Source organism: Thunnus maccoyii, chromosome 5, assembly GCF_910596095.1.
Source record: "Thunnus maccoyii chromosome 5, fThuMac1.1, whole genome shotgun sequence".
Classification (NCBI taxonomy): Eukaryota; Metazoa; Chordata; class Actinopteri; order Scombriformes; family Scombridae; genus Thunnus; species Thunnus maccoyii.
This window is the reverse complement of record NC_056537.1, coordinates 30,215,021-30,231,605: the sequence shown is the minus strand read 5'-3', so window position 1 is coordinate 30,231,605 and position 16,585 is coordinate 30,215,021. Positions and strand designations below refer to the sequence as shown.

The 16,585-nt window shown below is 42.3% G+C and overlaps 2 protein-coding genes across 5 annotated transcripts in view; both read right to left on the bottom strand.

The window, feature by feature from the left end:
- zcchc14 (zinc finger, CCHC domain containing 14) overlaps window positions 1-3,245 on the bottom strand; it is a 29,057-nt gene extending 25,812 nt beyond the window's left edge. For 2 of the 4 annotated variants that reach the window (XM_042412166.1, XM_042412169.1), the window contains exon 1: window positions 1,018-3,244. In XM_042412166.1, the coding sequence (XP_042268100.1) occupies window positions 1,018-1,512 (495 nt within the window). In that variant the 5' untranslated portion in view covers window positions 1,513-3,244. Of the gene's footprint in view, window positions 1-1,017 lie in introns of all 4 variants that reach the window. The other 2 variants (XM_042412167.1, XM_042412168.1) reach the window with 2 other exon arrangements.
- Window positions 3,246-3,820: 575 nt separating this feature from the next.
- The window catches only part of jph3b (junctophilin 3b), a 52,856-nt gene continuing 40,091 nt past the window's right edge, over window positions 3,821-16,585 (bottom strand). Inside the window, exons 5-6 of the mRNA XM_042413002.1 lie at window positions 15,377-16,344; window positions 3,821-6,348 (exon numbers count right to left, since the gene is read on the bottom strand). Of these exons, the coding sequence (XP_042268936.1) occupies window positions 6,268-6,348; window positions 15,377-16,344 (1,049 nt within the window). The 3' untranslated portion in view covers window positions 3,821-6,267. The remainder of the gene's footprint in view (window positions 6,349-15,376; window positions 16,345-16,585) is intronic.

The following is a 16,585-nucleotide window of genomic DNA, read 5'->3' as shown; positions in this document are numbered from 1 at the left end:
GGCAATGCCCAGTGCTCAGCGTTTATAGGGCACCTTGTCAGAAGGACAAGGATTCATAGAGGAGAAACAGCCTGCACTGTGTTCACTGGTTGTCATCTCACCTGCACTTTATGTTCAGACTGTGGGTTACCTCATGTTCTCAGTCAGCCATTCAGAAGAACATTAACTTGTTGCTGTATATTGTTGAATCCAGACAGACCCATAGTATAGGACCATTTTTGAACAAGCCTCACTGCCTCTTTAAGAATGCACACACAAAACATACCAAAAAGTCTTTTACTATGTTATATTTTGTCACCTGATACCTGACATATATTTAGGGACAGGTTCGCAATTTTTCAGGTCTATCTTAAAACAACAGTCAGGTGCCCGTATGAACACTGAAAGAGGTTTTCCTCATTGTAATCATTCCTCCTGTTCATACTGGCTATTAAAAGATCCCCTTCAAATGTACTTTCAAGGTAAGTGATGGAGGACAAAATCCACAGTGTGTCCACACAGTCATTTAGTGCAAAAATGCATTTCATAGTTGATCTAAAGCTTATGTGAGGCTTCAGCAGTCTGAGTTAGATCATATCAAGTGGATATCTGCCACATTTACAGTCTTTTTAGCATCAAATTCCCTCTTTGTGTTTCCTCACACAGTATTTCCCTGTTGAGCTGTGGTGGAAGTATAATAAGACAAGATAAGTTAATGTGCTGAAGACACATTATCTCTCAGATTGTCTAAATGTTGGAAAAGTGGCATTAGAAATAAACTCCTAAAGTACAGTATGAGTATGAACTTGAACATTTGTCAAAGGTCTCTTAACCTATTCCTCCATCTGTGTTGTGTTTTGAAGCACCACCTGCCAGAGAATTTACAACTTGTTTCCAAGTATTTTCCACACTCCACTAGTATCATTTAAATTATGTGTTTGAATATTGTCTAGCCACTGTTAAACTGTATTTTATGCGGTGTAACAGCTGGAGACCTGTTCCTGTCTGGTACCTGTCCACTCTGAGCATCCCTCTCACCTGCAGGATGTCCAGGATCTGGCCCAGCTGCTGCCTCAGCACCTGCTTTTGGTGGAAGCTGAAGGCCGGGTGGTTAGATGCCATGGTGAACAGCAACAGAAACTGCTCCTCAGTCCTCCCGTCGTTTAGCGCCAGGCCGTAGTTATTGATCACCGTATCTATATGAGTCAGGGTCCGGTACAAGACCCCCGCCGCCTCCCGGTTGTCCGAGCCCAGCAGGGCGAGGGACACCAGCAGCTTGCTGCGCACCACCTCATCCGTGATGTTGGTGAGTCCAGACAGGTCGGCAGGGTTGTTGGCTTTGATCTCCGCATCCCGGAGGGAGTGGTAGTCCTTGCGGGCCAAGTCTTCTAGGCAGGAGCCGATGAAGCGGAGCTCGATGGGGACGCAGAGGTCCAGCAGGCCGCACAGGAACTCGGCTCTCTGGGCTGAGGTGAGGGAGGAGAACCAGCGGTACACCCCCTCCCTCTGAACACAGCTCCGGCTCTCCACCATCCTCACACACCCACTCTGAACCCGCAGCACTGCTATTAGACGACACTCTGGGTTTAAAAGGACTTTTCAGCTGAGAGTAAACTTCACAACAAAGGGAGCGCGTGTGTGTGCGTGCGTAACTGCGCAGGCGTGCGCGAGCGGCGCTACTCTCGAGTGGCCATGAAATCAGAGCTAATTTGTCAACTTTCCCTGAAGTCATTGGCTGAATCTGTTTCCCTCGACACACTCTCAACGTGTCTTTCCACACAAGGCGGCCACAAGAGTGAAGTGAAAGAGGCAGCAGCCGTTTCCTTTGTTGGTGGTTCAGCGGCGACTGAGCAGCAGGCCTTTCCGAACCATAATCTCTCCAAGTCGCCTCATATGCAGACAAAGTGTGCTGGTTTGCGTTCAGAGCGCAGCACGGCAGCCAGGAGTCCCTCCGCCGTGTCCCCACGCGCCGGTCGGACCGCAGACTGCAGAATGACAGAAAGGATCAAAACACAGCGCCCCATTCAAGGGGACACTCAATCATCCAGAGACTTTCTGATGGGGGCCGCCCCGCTCTCCTGTCCCGCACGGCACAACAATCCCTTCCTGAAGAGTTGCTCCTCCGTCCTCACTTCTTCTCCACAACTTGTGCGGGGAAGCCCGGCCAGTAAGTCCACCCCGCTAGCGAGACTGTGCTGTGCTTTAAGTTTAAAAACAAAACTAGTGTGGCCTAAAGCTACTGCTGCTGCCACTGAATATAACATTATAACATGTCCGAGACATTACCTCATCAAACACCGCTGTGGAAAGAAGTCTCACGGAAGATACTAGAGGAGTTGTTACGTGTCCGTGAATGGATTTAGTGCAAAATGTTGTTGTGAGCTCCCTGCATTCTGCCATGAGTGTTGAAATCTTGAAGAAAAAACAGCTGTGTATAACATTATCCCAACTCTGGCAGCAAGACCAGCCCACTATACAGAAATGCCCCTCCTGATTGGCTGCGACGCCTGTCTGTATTGGCAGCTTCTCTCGTGATTGGCTCAGCGGAATATCCGCTGCCCTGCTATTTCACATCTTTTTCTCATGCGCTCATACATGTCTCAGCTAAATTACTTTAACTTTAAAGTGCCAGATACACATTCAGCTGATGCTCTATTATCTATTTATTATGATTTAAAATGATTAAATTGAACAGTTATTGTCTGCCAACAACAACAACTTATTCGTTTTAGTTTGCTATGAGTTTTCAATTAATTCAGGGATAACAGCAAAACTTACTTTGGCTGAAAGACAATCCAGCTGAAAAATCCTGAAGTACCCGGAAATGACAAAGTAAGGTCACCACTGACAATTACAGTCACGCTAAGAATACAGACATTTTAAGGAATAGTTATATTACCTGAGAGTTTTAAATGCCACAAAGTCAACTATAAAGACAAAATGAGGAGTATCACATGGGAATATTATAGATATAGTTTTGGTAAGAGATGAAAGATGTGTTAATGTAATTTCATCATGTCAGTCTGTCTAGTGGTTGAAGTCAGGGTATACTAAAGTCATTGTATGAACCAACATCTATATATCCTACATGGCAGCAGCAATAATCCTACACAATAATCCTTAATATATTTATAGTTATGTGGTATATTTATAGTTAAGGCCTCAGTGTCCTGTAGTGAAGCCCCTTGCTGCTGTTATTTTGTAGTTTATATCTAAGACCAGAAGATGGCGTCATATGTTCATGTAGAAACCTGATGCTGAAGCACACTTGGTGATGATGGATGTGGTGTGTATCCATCATGACACCTGACCATGCATCCTCACAGATGATGGAAACATCACATACTAAAAGTGATGTATAGTAAGATTGCTGATTATACATGTTTACTTGGTATAACTTGCATTACATCCTCACTCTTTGTTTTTCTTTAACCTGTCTTTCAGTGTTCTCTTGTTTCACCTCTTCTCCATCAATACAGCTCCCCCTCCCTCCATCCTCCCTCTCATTGAGAACATCGGTCTCTAGAGATGAACCCCGCCCCTTAAACGCAGGCCACGCCCCTCTGCTTACGGAGGAAAATTCAGTTAAGGTTGCTATAGTGACCATACCCCTCCCTTTCAACTAGGCCTGTACCACTCCCTCCCTGCATCAGGGATGCTGCCTGACACACAAAGTATGAAAACACAACACAGCAACACAAAGAAAGAGAAAGATTGAAAAACACAAGAGCCAAGAGTCATTTTCTTTCAAACACTTTCATTATTTTCTCCACATAACTCAAAAACAAAACAGAATAATTCCCAGAAACATAAAGAAACAAAGAAAGAAAGAGAAAGAAAGAAAGAAAGAAAGAAAGAGGAGAGTCAAACTATAGAGAGAGAGAGAGCTTGGCATGCTGTAGCATGCTGCGGACTAACGGTGGCGCAGGACATCGTCACCAGGCTGGTGGCATACAGCGGAGCTTCTTAAACCTTTATCAGTCTGGGACCTAAATGAAATACAAATATATTGTTCTGCCTCCTGGGGTGCAGGCACATTAGACTGTACTCTTGTAATGTTGGAGGCGTGGGGGGGGAGGACTCCAGAAATGAGCCCACAGCCGAGTTTGAGTTCCAATCCATAGTTTGAGAAACACTGTCGGACAGAAAAGCAACAGCAGCTCCCTGCCCCCTGGAAGTTGTTACCGATGGCAACGGGCTCAGCCATCCCATCACGTGGAAGGAGGATGCACACACATGTTCACACACTCCAATGAGCATTCATGTGCACACATGCAAACAAACACAGAAGCTGGTCTGCTGGATGGGTTTGAAAGACACACACAAAGAGAAACCCAGTGTCTTCACCCGAATATAAAAACAGGCAAATTGTGACGGGTATTTATGACTGTACTTTAGTCTGTCTGCCTGTCACTGAGGGGCTTGGATCAGAGGAGGCAAAGCTGAAGAATGAAGGCGGTAAATCCTGACCTTGATCCTGGCCACTGCTTTCTACCTCACTACAACAGACTTGCATCATTTCACCAAATAGTTTCAAATAGTTTGTTCATTTCAGGCTGCTTGGTGTATCATCTAGCACCACATGGAGACTTAATCTGGTTCTATTTAAGCCATAAAAGATCAATAACAGTACTTCAAAGGCATTTTGACTTTATGTTTTGAACCAGATTCCTCTCCAGATACTGCCACTATCAAAACTTAACATGTCGCATGTGCTTCAGAAGATTTTTTTTTTCTTTCAGATTCAACGCACGACTAAGATATTACAGTACATATGCATGCATTGGTGTACTTTTATCAATTTGTGCTACAAAAGCAAGGCAGGTGGCGACTACTATTTTTTTTTTTTCAGACATCTTGCAAGTATAGTATAAAAGATGTTGTCGCTGTCTTCAGGTTAAGTTTTGAGAGAAGCAGTCGGAGTCACTGATTTATCAACAGGATGTAGTCTTTTAAGCCGTATTTGTGGTGTTATACACGCTTGGATTAATGCAGTATTCCCTCTAAATACATCTGCTAATGGTAGAGTAGGTGCAGGGCTTTGCCAAGGACGGTCTGTCTTGAACTACCACCAACTCAGAGGAAGCTCCGTTCTCTGACGGGTGTGTGTGGAGGTGGGAGAGAGTAGGAGGGAGAGACGGAGAGAGCATAGCTGTCAGATGATGGTGGTAGGCTGGATGTGGATGAGTGGTGACTGTGTCCTCATGAGATGCTCTTGTAAAGTTCATGAACAGCGTGAAAGGCCACCGAGCTACTTGGAGATCACACACACACTCTCTCACACATACAGACACACACATTGCTAGAAAAGACATTGCAGCTTGATATAGATTCAAACACGCTCACATTCTGCACAAAAACCCATGTACACACACGTGTACACTGCAAACATACTGTATATACAGTGTGCAGAGGTACACATAATCATGCACTTTGCTCACACACACAAACACACACACACACACACACTTTATCTCACTCCCTATACAAGATGAAGAATGAGAGGAGACATCAGACATCAGAGTGGTGACGGATGGATGAGAGGGATGGGTACAAGCAATGTGTGTGTGCGCACAGGGGTCGTGGACAGGCAGCCGTCAACCAGGCAGCACACATACATACATACACATGCACACACACACACACACTTTGAACCATCAGTAACAACACCTGGGTAGGCGGAGGAACCAAAAGGCAGGAGTTATATAAAGATGGGTGGAGGATTTACAAAATAAAGAATATATCCATCAACGTATAGTACATGAGAGAAAATGTTAATAAATAAATTATAAGTTACAAATCTGTTGAAAACTATGATTTGAAGATGAAAAAAGTCTGTCTTGTCAGTCCTGTCTGCAGACAGTGGAAGCAGACATCTTGCTGTAACGCCAGCTGCATCTCTCATGGTCTGGGAATCAGACCGCTTCAGCCCACTTGAGTCTACATGTGAACTACTGAAGCTCACTTTAGTCCAGTTTCTGGACTGTATTATCTCCCTGTAGTCCAGTCACCTGGACTGGTTTACCCCTCTGTCATCCACTTCTTTGGTCTGTGCACTTCAGCATCTCCTTCAGGACTGCTGGACCAAGCTTAGCCTCGGTTAGCCCACTTTTGAACCCAAATCATGACGGAGGGACTGCGCGGTAGCCCTCCTTGGTCCTCATCTCCGTTCAGCTGGTTGCAGTCCTCCCGCCAGGAATACGAAGGGGTGGCAGATTCATCGTAATACTCATATGAATTTATAGTTGTTGTAGCATAGATAGGCTGACTCTGAAAGCGGTGCTGTCCTTAAATAAAAAAGTGGATAAACAAAATAGCCACTCCAATGTTGAGCAGAATCACCATGACAACCAGGATAGAGCTGTAGGCCTGCGTGGGAGAGAGAGAGAAGAAGAGAGAAAGGGGAAAGTGTCAATAATAAAGACACACACAAACACACAAAGCTGTTTTCATACATGCAGTATATCAAACCGGCATAATACACACATAATAATCCATTTACCTTTCCAACTAAAGCAAGATACAACATCATAGTTGGCCATTAATATGTCAATAAACATGATATGCGGTGCAAGTGGATTGAGTAGGTGGTAAGGTGCTTTATTATAATGTAATTTAAAAGGCCAAACTGCTGTTTTTAACATAAAGATCAATGACTCTCCTCTATTTTATCAACATATTCCTTAGAAAGTGTTGGTGATTAAAGGATTATCTTTAAGATGAACTCATTTCTCACTTTTAATGTCACAATCTGTGCCTCTCATTGCATAACTGCACGCACATCAATCATACCGCTGCTGTCAGGTGAATCCTGATAACTGTCACTTCAGCTGCAGGAGGCTCTTTTACTGGTTCAGAAAATCCTCCAGCCCTAGGGTTTATAAAACCTTTTCAAAAAATATTACAAATGAACTCAAACACACAGGTGTCAAGTTAAGTACAGTGCTGGGAGTGGGACATTTAAAAGCTGCAAGGTTTTCACCTGACAGCAGCAATATTCTCTATGTATTAAAGAAATGTTGATAGTGGTTTTACTGCTGCTGTGTGATATTAAAGCTGGTGAGTCTGGAGCTTCTTATGACTTCATTTCTGCCACAGTCTTGTTGATGGTCTCTTCAGAGAAAAGAAACCTCTTTTTGGGTATACTCATAAATCTGCCTACAGTACTGATGTATGGTCACTGTTTCCAGATCATATTCATTTAAAAACATATTCACACTTACCATTTTCCACTCTACCATTATTATAAGTTATTATTATAAGTTCCTGCATTTATCAAACTTCTAAGAATTACAAGTTGCTCTAAAAAGCTCACTTAGAAATAAAAAAGTCATTTGCTGAGTGTGAGCAATAAGACACATTTATCAAGTGATTTGTATGTATTTTGTAACATGTATTCTCAGAGCAGGAACAGCCAATCAGAGAGCAAGATTTACCATAAATGTCCCCCATTGTTCATCCTTCAGAAAACTCCTTACATTTCACTCACTCATATGCTTTTTCTACAAAAACATATCTACTTTTAATTCTCTGAAAAGTTCTTTTGATTTGTGTAAAATCTTGAATATCTCCATCAACAATTAGCATGTGAAATGAACAACTAAACATATACTGTTTATATTGTTGATAAACATACAAACAGGGATGAAATATGTAATAGGAAATTGGCTGAAATTGAAATAAAAAGAAAACCAGACTGAAAAGGTTATAATAAGGAGAACTGAATCACAATGAAGATGCATAAAAAGTGACACAAACTAAATGAGTGCAACTTGAGTTAATGTTTGCCCCCTGATGAACACAAAAAAAGAACAATCCTCATACTTACTGCTTCTGCTAACGTTCTGCTAACGTTCTGCTAATGTATTTATTCATCATGACCGATGGTATTTTGTGCAATCGCTCCAAAACATGTCGCGTCTGTCTCTGTACTGCAGCCATCTACTGTAGGCTCTATTCTCAACCAACATCTGGAATTGTCATAATTTTAAGTCGTCAAAAATTGATCAATAGCTTTGATTCTTAAGTTTACAAGTAGGAATTAAATTTAAGTTTTTTACTTTTATTTTTAATTGAAGTCCACATTTTTATTCTGTCACATAAATACAAACTCTGGTTTGCATTGCTAGTTATTTCTGGAAATATGACTAATATTACTACTAATGTCCACATCTAGTACAAATGTCACAAAAAATGAATAAATTGCAATGCTGTTTTTTATTTGTGATGTCTTTTTAATGTGACATACACAGAAATAGAACAATGATGATACACGCATACAGTGCAGTGATGAAGGAGCAATTTGCATCTTAAGATAAATAATACAATCCTGCTTTGGTCCCACAGGGAAGCCCACCTTCTCTGACAGAGTGAGCTCAAAGGCCAAGCTCGGCTCGAGAGCAGCAGCCTGGAGCTGGTAGAGAGTCAGTGTCTTGCTCAATGACACTTCAGCAGATGCTTGCTGACATCGTGGGTCATGTGGGTGAAGGCCAGTTTTTCTGACCACCTGTCCGCTCTGGGTGAATATTAGCAAGTCAATCTGGTATATTCACTGACATTCTGATGATTGATGCAGCAGTTTTTAAAACTCCACGCAGAATCCCGTACAAATGCTCTCTATTGCTTGAAAATTCAACATTTTACTTTATCACAAAGTAGAGTTTAGTCTTATTAAAGGATTTACCAAAAGAGGATGTGCAGATGACCTGTGGTTTTAATTAAGTCTACCTCTAAAATAATTTTAACAATAGTTGCAGTGGGAGAGGGAAAATGGGACTCTGCACTCATTTTCAGCAGCATGAGTGCAACATTGTTGTAAATGAATCTGACCAGAATGGCTGCTAACGAGGTTTCTGCTGATCAACAGGGTGATAGGCTTATCACAGATCTGTGTCATAGATAATTATCAGATCACAGGTGCATGAAATCCTCTGATAGATAGCCTTTTCAACCTCTATTTTGTAAGAAAATACATGCTTTTTAAAAAATGTATTCAAACTCCAATAGCACAGTTCCTGGCTTCTACCTGACTACAAATTCATACTGTGGTTCTGTGGTTTTTACACTGAGCAGTTTATATTCAAGCAGTTATGTGTTCATGCATTGCTCAAAGGAATACAGTATTCACAGTATTGATGAACACCGATTCATTCCCCTGTAAGGTCTCATGTCTACTGCTTTATGGTCATAAGCTGGCCTTTTCAGTCTTTTGGTTACAGCTGCTGCCACTTTTAACACAAAGTTAGCTGATCACTCTCAATCTAATTGTTTTATTTGCAACAAAGCAAAATGAGCTTAATCATAATTAGTATTTTCAATGAGCTGATTATATAAAAACTCTCTTAAAAGAATAGTTTGACATTTTGGGGAATATGCTTATTTTGTTCCATTTCTAACAGATAGATGAGAATATCAATATCACTGTCATATCTGCACGTTAAATATGAAGCTACAGCCAGTATTAGACTAGCTTGCATTAGCTTGCTTGTGCTTTTAATTCTTTGGTTTTTGTACAGATGAACAAACATATATGATGATGATATGATGTGTTAATTAGTAAGGTTTAGAGGTGCTGGTAGTTGGATTTTGTTACCTTTGGACGGAGGTAGGCTAGCTGTTCCCCCTCTGCTTCAATCAAGTCTTTATGCTAAACTAAGCTAAACTAAGCAAATCAGCTGTATATAAAAAATTACAAACAATTTTTCCCACCAATTTGGGGAAATAAATCACACTGTGTTATACCCATCCTGTCAGGAGAAAATGATAAGCAAAACGGATGGCTTTCACCTTTTCTATGAAATTTCTGTATGAATTCTTCTGGTTACTCTTATGACTAGTTTTAGAGGAAATGTAGCAATTTACTTAATTTTAGGCAAATCTGCCACAGGCTTTTGTAAATCTTATAGTCAGTTTACAAAAGGCTATATGACTGTTTTTCTGTGATGTAGTTCTATATTAATCTATTTTACTCTAGTGACTGGTATAACACTTTGAAATAGCTATTTTTCTACAATTACTTCTTTAGTCCTCAAGTATGCCTAGGTGAATTTGCAGACTCACCACTGAAAATGCTGAACTCACAACTATTTACTTTTCAAAAGCACATCAACAGCGCAGATTGGTTTCTAGTCCTCCTGCTGTGAATAACTGAAAATAAACAGAGCACAGAGCAGTACTCTTCAGAGATAATAAAGATCTGGTTGAGCATAGTCATGGGACAAATAGTGTGAGCCCGTTTGGCGTCCTTTTTTCTTTGCTGGACACTATGAACCACTTTGCTGTTGTTAATCGAGAAATGCAACTTAATCTCTCCACCAGCACACTTGACCTCAACAAACACCTTTTATAACAAAATACTTATTGTCCTGAGGATAAAGTGCTGGCAAAGAACAAACCATTTTTCTGCTTACTGTCATCCACTGGCAGTAAGACCTACCATTGTGAAGTTAATCCTTTTTCATGGTTTTATTCAGTAAAATCATTGTAAAGCTAGTTTTTAGCAGCTTTTTTTAACCTAGTGCTCCACTAATCAATATTTCTTATATTAATATAATGAATCAAATTACAATGTGTTATGTGAAAGGGTTGCTCACAGTGACAAATCAGCAGAGAATTATATCTCTGTTTCTCTTCTGAGCTTTAGCTTATTAAGCCCTGCTAAAGTCACTGAACGCTACCTGCCCAACACCAAATGACCTACAAACTGAACAACTAGCTGGTAAAAAAAAAAAGAACATCTAGTAGCTAAAGAGCCAGATATTGGAGACCAAAAAGAGAGCTAAAAGGAGACTGAATATTGGACTTCCATTCATCAGGTGGTCAAAATCATGATTCCATATAAATGCTGACGTTAATCTGTGTCTGCGAATGTGTAAATAAGCACGTGTTAGCCATGCTATGATGAACATGTTAACCATAGCAACTTATTAAGGTGATAATATGGTTTGTTGTAGTCCTTCTGTCCCCACGGCATTTTCATTGGCTTGTTGTTTGCCGTATAATAGTACATATAGCAATAGAGATGTGTGAGGCTGTATGCTTCAGTTTTTAGGTTGGTTTAGACACTTTGTGACTACTCTGCTGCTAATATTAACTTGTGGCATGCCCCAAGGCTCCATTCTAGGACCACTGTAATTCAGAATTTAAAGACAATCAATGAAAATATTTTCAGGAAGTACAAGATTGATTTTCATCACAATGCAGAGCATACACAGCTAAACAGTGTGTTCATCAGGTCAGCTCTTTTATGTCACAAACATTTCTACAATTGATCAAAGACAGAAGGTCTACTAATTAGAACCCAAACTCTGAGACAGAGCCTGTTAAAATCCTTGACACAAAACATCAAGCCCCAAGCTACTAACCTTGGTGTGCTTTTTGATCCTCATCTGAATTTTGGACCCCACATACAAAATATGGCCAACATTGCCTTTTATCATCTTAGGAATTACTACAAAAGTACAGCCATATCTCTCCCACACAGATACCAAGAGACCTATGTGTGCTTTTATCACTTGCAGGCTTGACAACTGTAAGGCTTTCTTTTGTGACCTATCCAAAAAAGCCTTAGACAATCAGACCAACAGCATGTGTGCTGACAAGGATCATCTGCACCATCTCTTTGGTAGTAGATTATTCTTTGTACATTTAAGATTCTGCCCTTGGTTTTCACATGACTCCTTGGACTAGTGACTGATCACATGTTGAATATATTTTATAGGTCCCTGATAAATCTGTTCATGCCTCTAGCACTGGACTTTCCATAATCTACCGTCCTAAAATCTTAAATCCAGTGGAGAAGTAGGTTTTTATTAGTCTGTGGTCCTCAGGGCCAGCCAACTACAGCACCTGACAACATCAAAAATTGTCTGCATTTTCAAGTAAAATTTTAACATATTATTTTTATTTCTTTACTTTTTAGATCTTTGTCATCATGTTGCTTATTGTTATTGTGGGCCACGGCTTAGAGAGGATAGGGACTGAAAGACTTGGCTGTCTGGGGACACATCTTAGAGAGTTGTTGTTCCTATAAATATGAGCCTTTGGGATGCACAAAGGTTCATTTCTGTGCTCCATGATGATGACTGGTTGATGTCTTTGAGTGGACACAGAGGTACAGTGCTATTTTGGTGCAGTGGTTTCATGCTATACAGGATACAGGAAAAAGAGTAAGCATCTTTATATCATTTCTGTACCATGCACTTTTGTATTACAATCTTGCACCAAATAAGTAAAGTATAATTGATTGATAAGAGGACGACTGTGTGTGTGTATGTGTGTGTGTGTGTACGTGTGTGTGTGTGTGTGTGTGTGTTTGTGTGTGTGTGTGGCGGCACATGTCTGTGTGTCAGAGCAGCAACAGTGTTCCCATGGTGTTCGCAGCATTCCCTGTGTGTATTTATCTTGAGTGTGATAGTATCTGTGTATGCTGTGAACCTGTGAACCAAATCTCACTTGCTTCTCTGCGGCTGCAAACACACACCCCACCTCCACCCACCCCCCGCCCCCCTGTCACTGATACACACCCACCGATTGGCCGCCGTTGAAGCAAGGCATAAGCTGTTCCCTAGCAACAGAGCGCTGGTTAACCAATAGGGGGCTGTCTGTGAGGAAGGGGCTAGTTTGCCAATCTGCTGTTACTAAGGTGCAGAGCGGACCGCTGGGTTTCTCCGCCTGTATATCTGTGTGTGTGTGCGTGTCTGTGTGTGTGTGTTTAAGGCTTCATGTCCTCATGTGATGGGAGGTAGCAGCCACTAAACTAATAAATCACCAACTTCATTCACCGTACTAGAGTCATCACACTGCTGCAGACAAATTTGTATTGAAGTGAACAAGTTGTGTGTGGAGCGTGGAACTGTATTTAACAGTTGAAACACATGTTAAGTGTTTGTATGTTGTGTGTGTGTGAGAGAGAGCTTGTACTCATAATGTGCTCAGTGCATGTCTGTAGCGTATGATGTGCGGTTTCCACGTCTTCTGCTTTTCCTGTTGGTTTCATTAGCTAATGCTGCTACCGTATTATCATCCAGGATTAGCGTGGTTGGGGCCGTCAACCAGCATGAGTCAAGACGCAGCCAAAAAATTATATTATAACTGGTGTAATCCCCCTGCTTGCTCATAGTACAAAAAAATCTTTCTTTATTTCACAAGGTTAAACCTTGTGCCTCTCCCCCAGGATTATCTTAATATGTGGGATAACATTGTGTTATGTCACTAGGGATGGGATATATCCTCATGACAGTGGGCAACAAATCCTTTTAGTCAAATCAATGTGTGGCAGTGACATGACAGATATGAGCAATGCAGCATACAGCCGTTGTCATGTCTGTTATTAAAGGCAAACGAAGCTGTGTAGAAATCTAAGGAAATCTAAGGAAATGTATTGAGAAATATATTCGCTTTACATGACAGTGACAAAGTGTCCACATACTTATGTGTAATTTTGTTCTGGGGCTGGCTGAGTGCCTTCAAACTATGAGAGATAGCAACATTATTTTAGACAATAGTGTGCTTCCAACTTTTTTCAACATAACAACACCCTTGTGCACAAAGCAGGTCCTTTAAGAAATGTTTTTGGTGTAGAAGAACCTGACAGGCCTGCACAAAGCCCTGACCTCAACCCCATCTAACACCTTTGGGATGAACTGGAACGCCGACTGTGAGCCACACTCTATCACCCAACATCAGTGTTGGACCTCACTAATGCTTGTGGCTGAATGGGAGCAAATCCCTGCTCCAAAATCTGGTGGAAAGCCTTCCCAGAAGAGTGGAGACTGTTATGGCTGCATATTAAAGCTAATGGTTATGGCTAACATATGGGAGTTATGTTGGGAGTGTCCATCATCTAGGGCTGTAGTCAACCAAAGAAAATCTTGGTCGACTGAAATCACACATAACCTTCAACTGATCGATTAGTTGGGCGGGTAAGTTGGATGTTACAGGACAGAGTGAACTCAGCAGCCACACCTTTCTCTGTTCTTTATTTCTCTGTTTAGCGTCTTCAGGTTAGGCTAACCCATTGTTGCTAACTTTGGAGCTGACTCTCTTTACTTTTCCAGAAGTTGGGGAAACAACATACGTGACTTTTCTTGGTCTTGACAATCTGCAGCATTTATTAACTGACACACTGTAGTCTGTACTGTACATTTTCTGCCAGACTGACAACTTACTGCTAACCTTTTCCTCTGCTCCACTCGCCTTCACCATCACTTTCCTGCCGCTCGCTCTTTCCCACTTGCTACGTAAACATATTACAATGCCGTATTCCTTAACAGATTTACGCTACCAATAGTTTCCCAGGCAACGACACAGAGGTTGACTCAGGTTTTGGAACAGCGCTGCACAGAGGCTCCCAAATGCTATTGATTTCTGAATTAATGGATATTTTGCTTTATTTTTGGCATTAAAAAAATGTTTTTTTGGTCTGGCAGGGGTTCTTGTTTTTATAATTATAGGAGAAACACTGATTCAGTACGTTCAGTAAACGCTCAGTAAATGTTGAGTACAGTTAGACCCAGCAGTCTCCATTAGGTTGGGGGTGTTTTGAATACACCCCCGTTTTCACAGGTAATTTGTTAGTCTGTTCCTCCCGCCGCAGGAAATAATGGATTAATCCTGGAAAGCTCTTGATGTAGCACTTTTCTCCTTATGAAAATAACACGTGATTATTCGACCAATGAGAATTTAGTTGGACTAGAGCATATCTACCAACCGACTAGTCGACGAGGAGACTACAGCCCTACCACCATCACTGACAAATTTCAAGATGGACATGTTGGTTTTTGCAGACTTCTCACTCCATTTATTGAAGAAAATGTCTGTTTTTCAATCCTACTCTTCTCTAATTGTCTAATTGTGTTTGTTTCTGTCCACTTCAGTTATTACAATAATTTACTATAACTGTAGAGATACGGCGATGCAGCAACTCTATTAGAGATCATTTTGTAATGGTTTATTAGGCTTAGCAACACAAACAGGTTCCAAGAGCCCAGTTTAACTGCATCATATAAACAGTGAACATGAAGATGAACATGTTATGTTGTTTTCTCCAGTGGACTCAGTGACTCTGTCTGTCACAGGCACCACATCCTCAGATAAAATCTAATCATGACCAACCTAAATGATGGCCATATCTATGAAAACAAGTCAAAACAGATTTCTTTTTAGACACTGAGCCATTACCTAATTATGTGTAAAGCTGAACCAAAACAAATTAACAACTCAATTCAACAACTCAAAAGCAACTCTGCAAAGATCTAATTTTTGAATGTCTGAAGGACCAGAAATTTGAAGTTGCAGTGTTTATTCACAGTGGCTGGTGAGGTGAAGGTAATGAAAGTTGGGTGAGCATTTTGTTTGTGAGTAAGAGTTGTGTTAGTCAGCGTTGTAAGAGACTTACCGAGTTGCCTTTGATCTGCATGAGGCTGTGGTCCTGCTGCTCTGGCGTGATGGGGGAGGACTTCAGAGGGGGGGAGAGGGTGAGGTCCCGACGTAGAGGCCGGGAATCCATCTTCTCCCCCGGTCGTACACTGTCCAGCTTGTGCACTGAGTCTTTACCCCCCTCCCTCCCCTCTTTCCCCTCTCTTCCTTCCCTCCCATCACGGTTCTTATGCCTCTGTCGCTGCACAGTGTGCGAACGCCCCTCTCCATGAGCATGACTGTGCCCGTGTTTCTCCTCCCCATGCCCATGGGGCTTGTGGGTAGTGGAGTCTCTGGGCTGTAAAGGCTTCATCTCCATCTCATAGTTGCTAATTTTCTCCTCATCCTGCTCTAGCAGCCTGCCTCCCCTGCTGTGCACACCCCTGTGCCCGGACGTCCAAGAGGCAGATGAGGACGACTCTGTCCACTTGTCTCCTCTGGCCTGTCTGTGATTGGATGAGCCGTGCTCCCGGGACTTGTGATTGGAGGAGCTGTGTTTGTGCCCGTTGGTCCGGCTCACTCCTCGTCCACTGAGCCCACCTCCTCCTTTCGACAACATCCCTCTCCTCTTGTCCTCGGTCCAGCTGTTGGCCCGTGAGTATTCCCCCTTCCCTCCTCCGCCACCTCCCTCCATCAACACCTGGATCTCCGTCTGCCCTCCTCCCCCACCTTTCTCACCCGCCTCTTTTCCCTTGTCCCCATGGTCCACGGCGCTCTGCCGGTGGAAGCGGGCACTCTTGCTGCGCTGGGCCGGCCGGGCAGGGGGAGGCGGGGTGTGGGGTGGTGAGGAAGAAGGGGGACTGAGGTCAGGGGTGGCATTTGAGGGGTCATCCGAGCCCGCACTCTTCACGTAGAGGTCGGGGCTGTCTGCGGTGCCAGCGCTACTTGACAACCCCTCACCCTCCATCTCACTGGACACCTGACGTTTTGGACGCTGCACCTCCATGCCTGCAAAAGATGGATGACATCAGAAAGACGACATTTAAGGAGGAGGTGAGGTGAAGAAGCTATGAAGCTGTCCCAACGCTTGTTTGCATACACCGCCATCGCTGCTTACTATTATAAACTTCTGCGACAATGAAACAAAAATGATATTTACATGCATATAATCTTAGTACATGTTAGGCACTGTATCAAAATTATTGGGGTGTGACGGAGGGTTGAATCTTGTCTTTTATTTATAGACCCT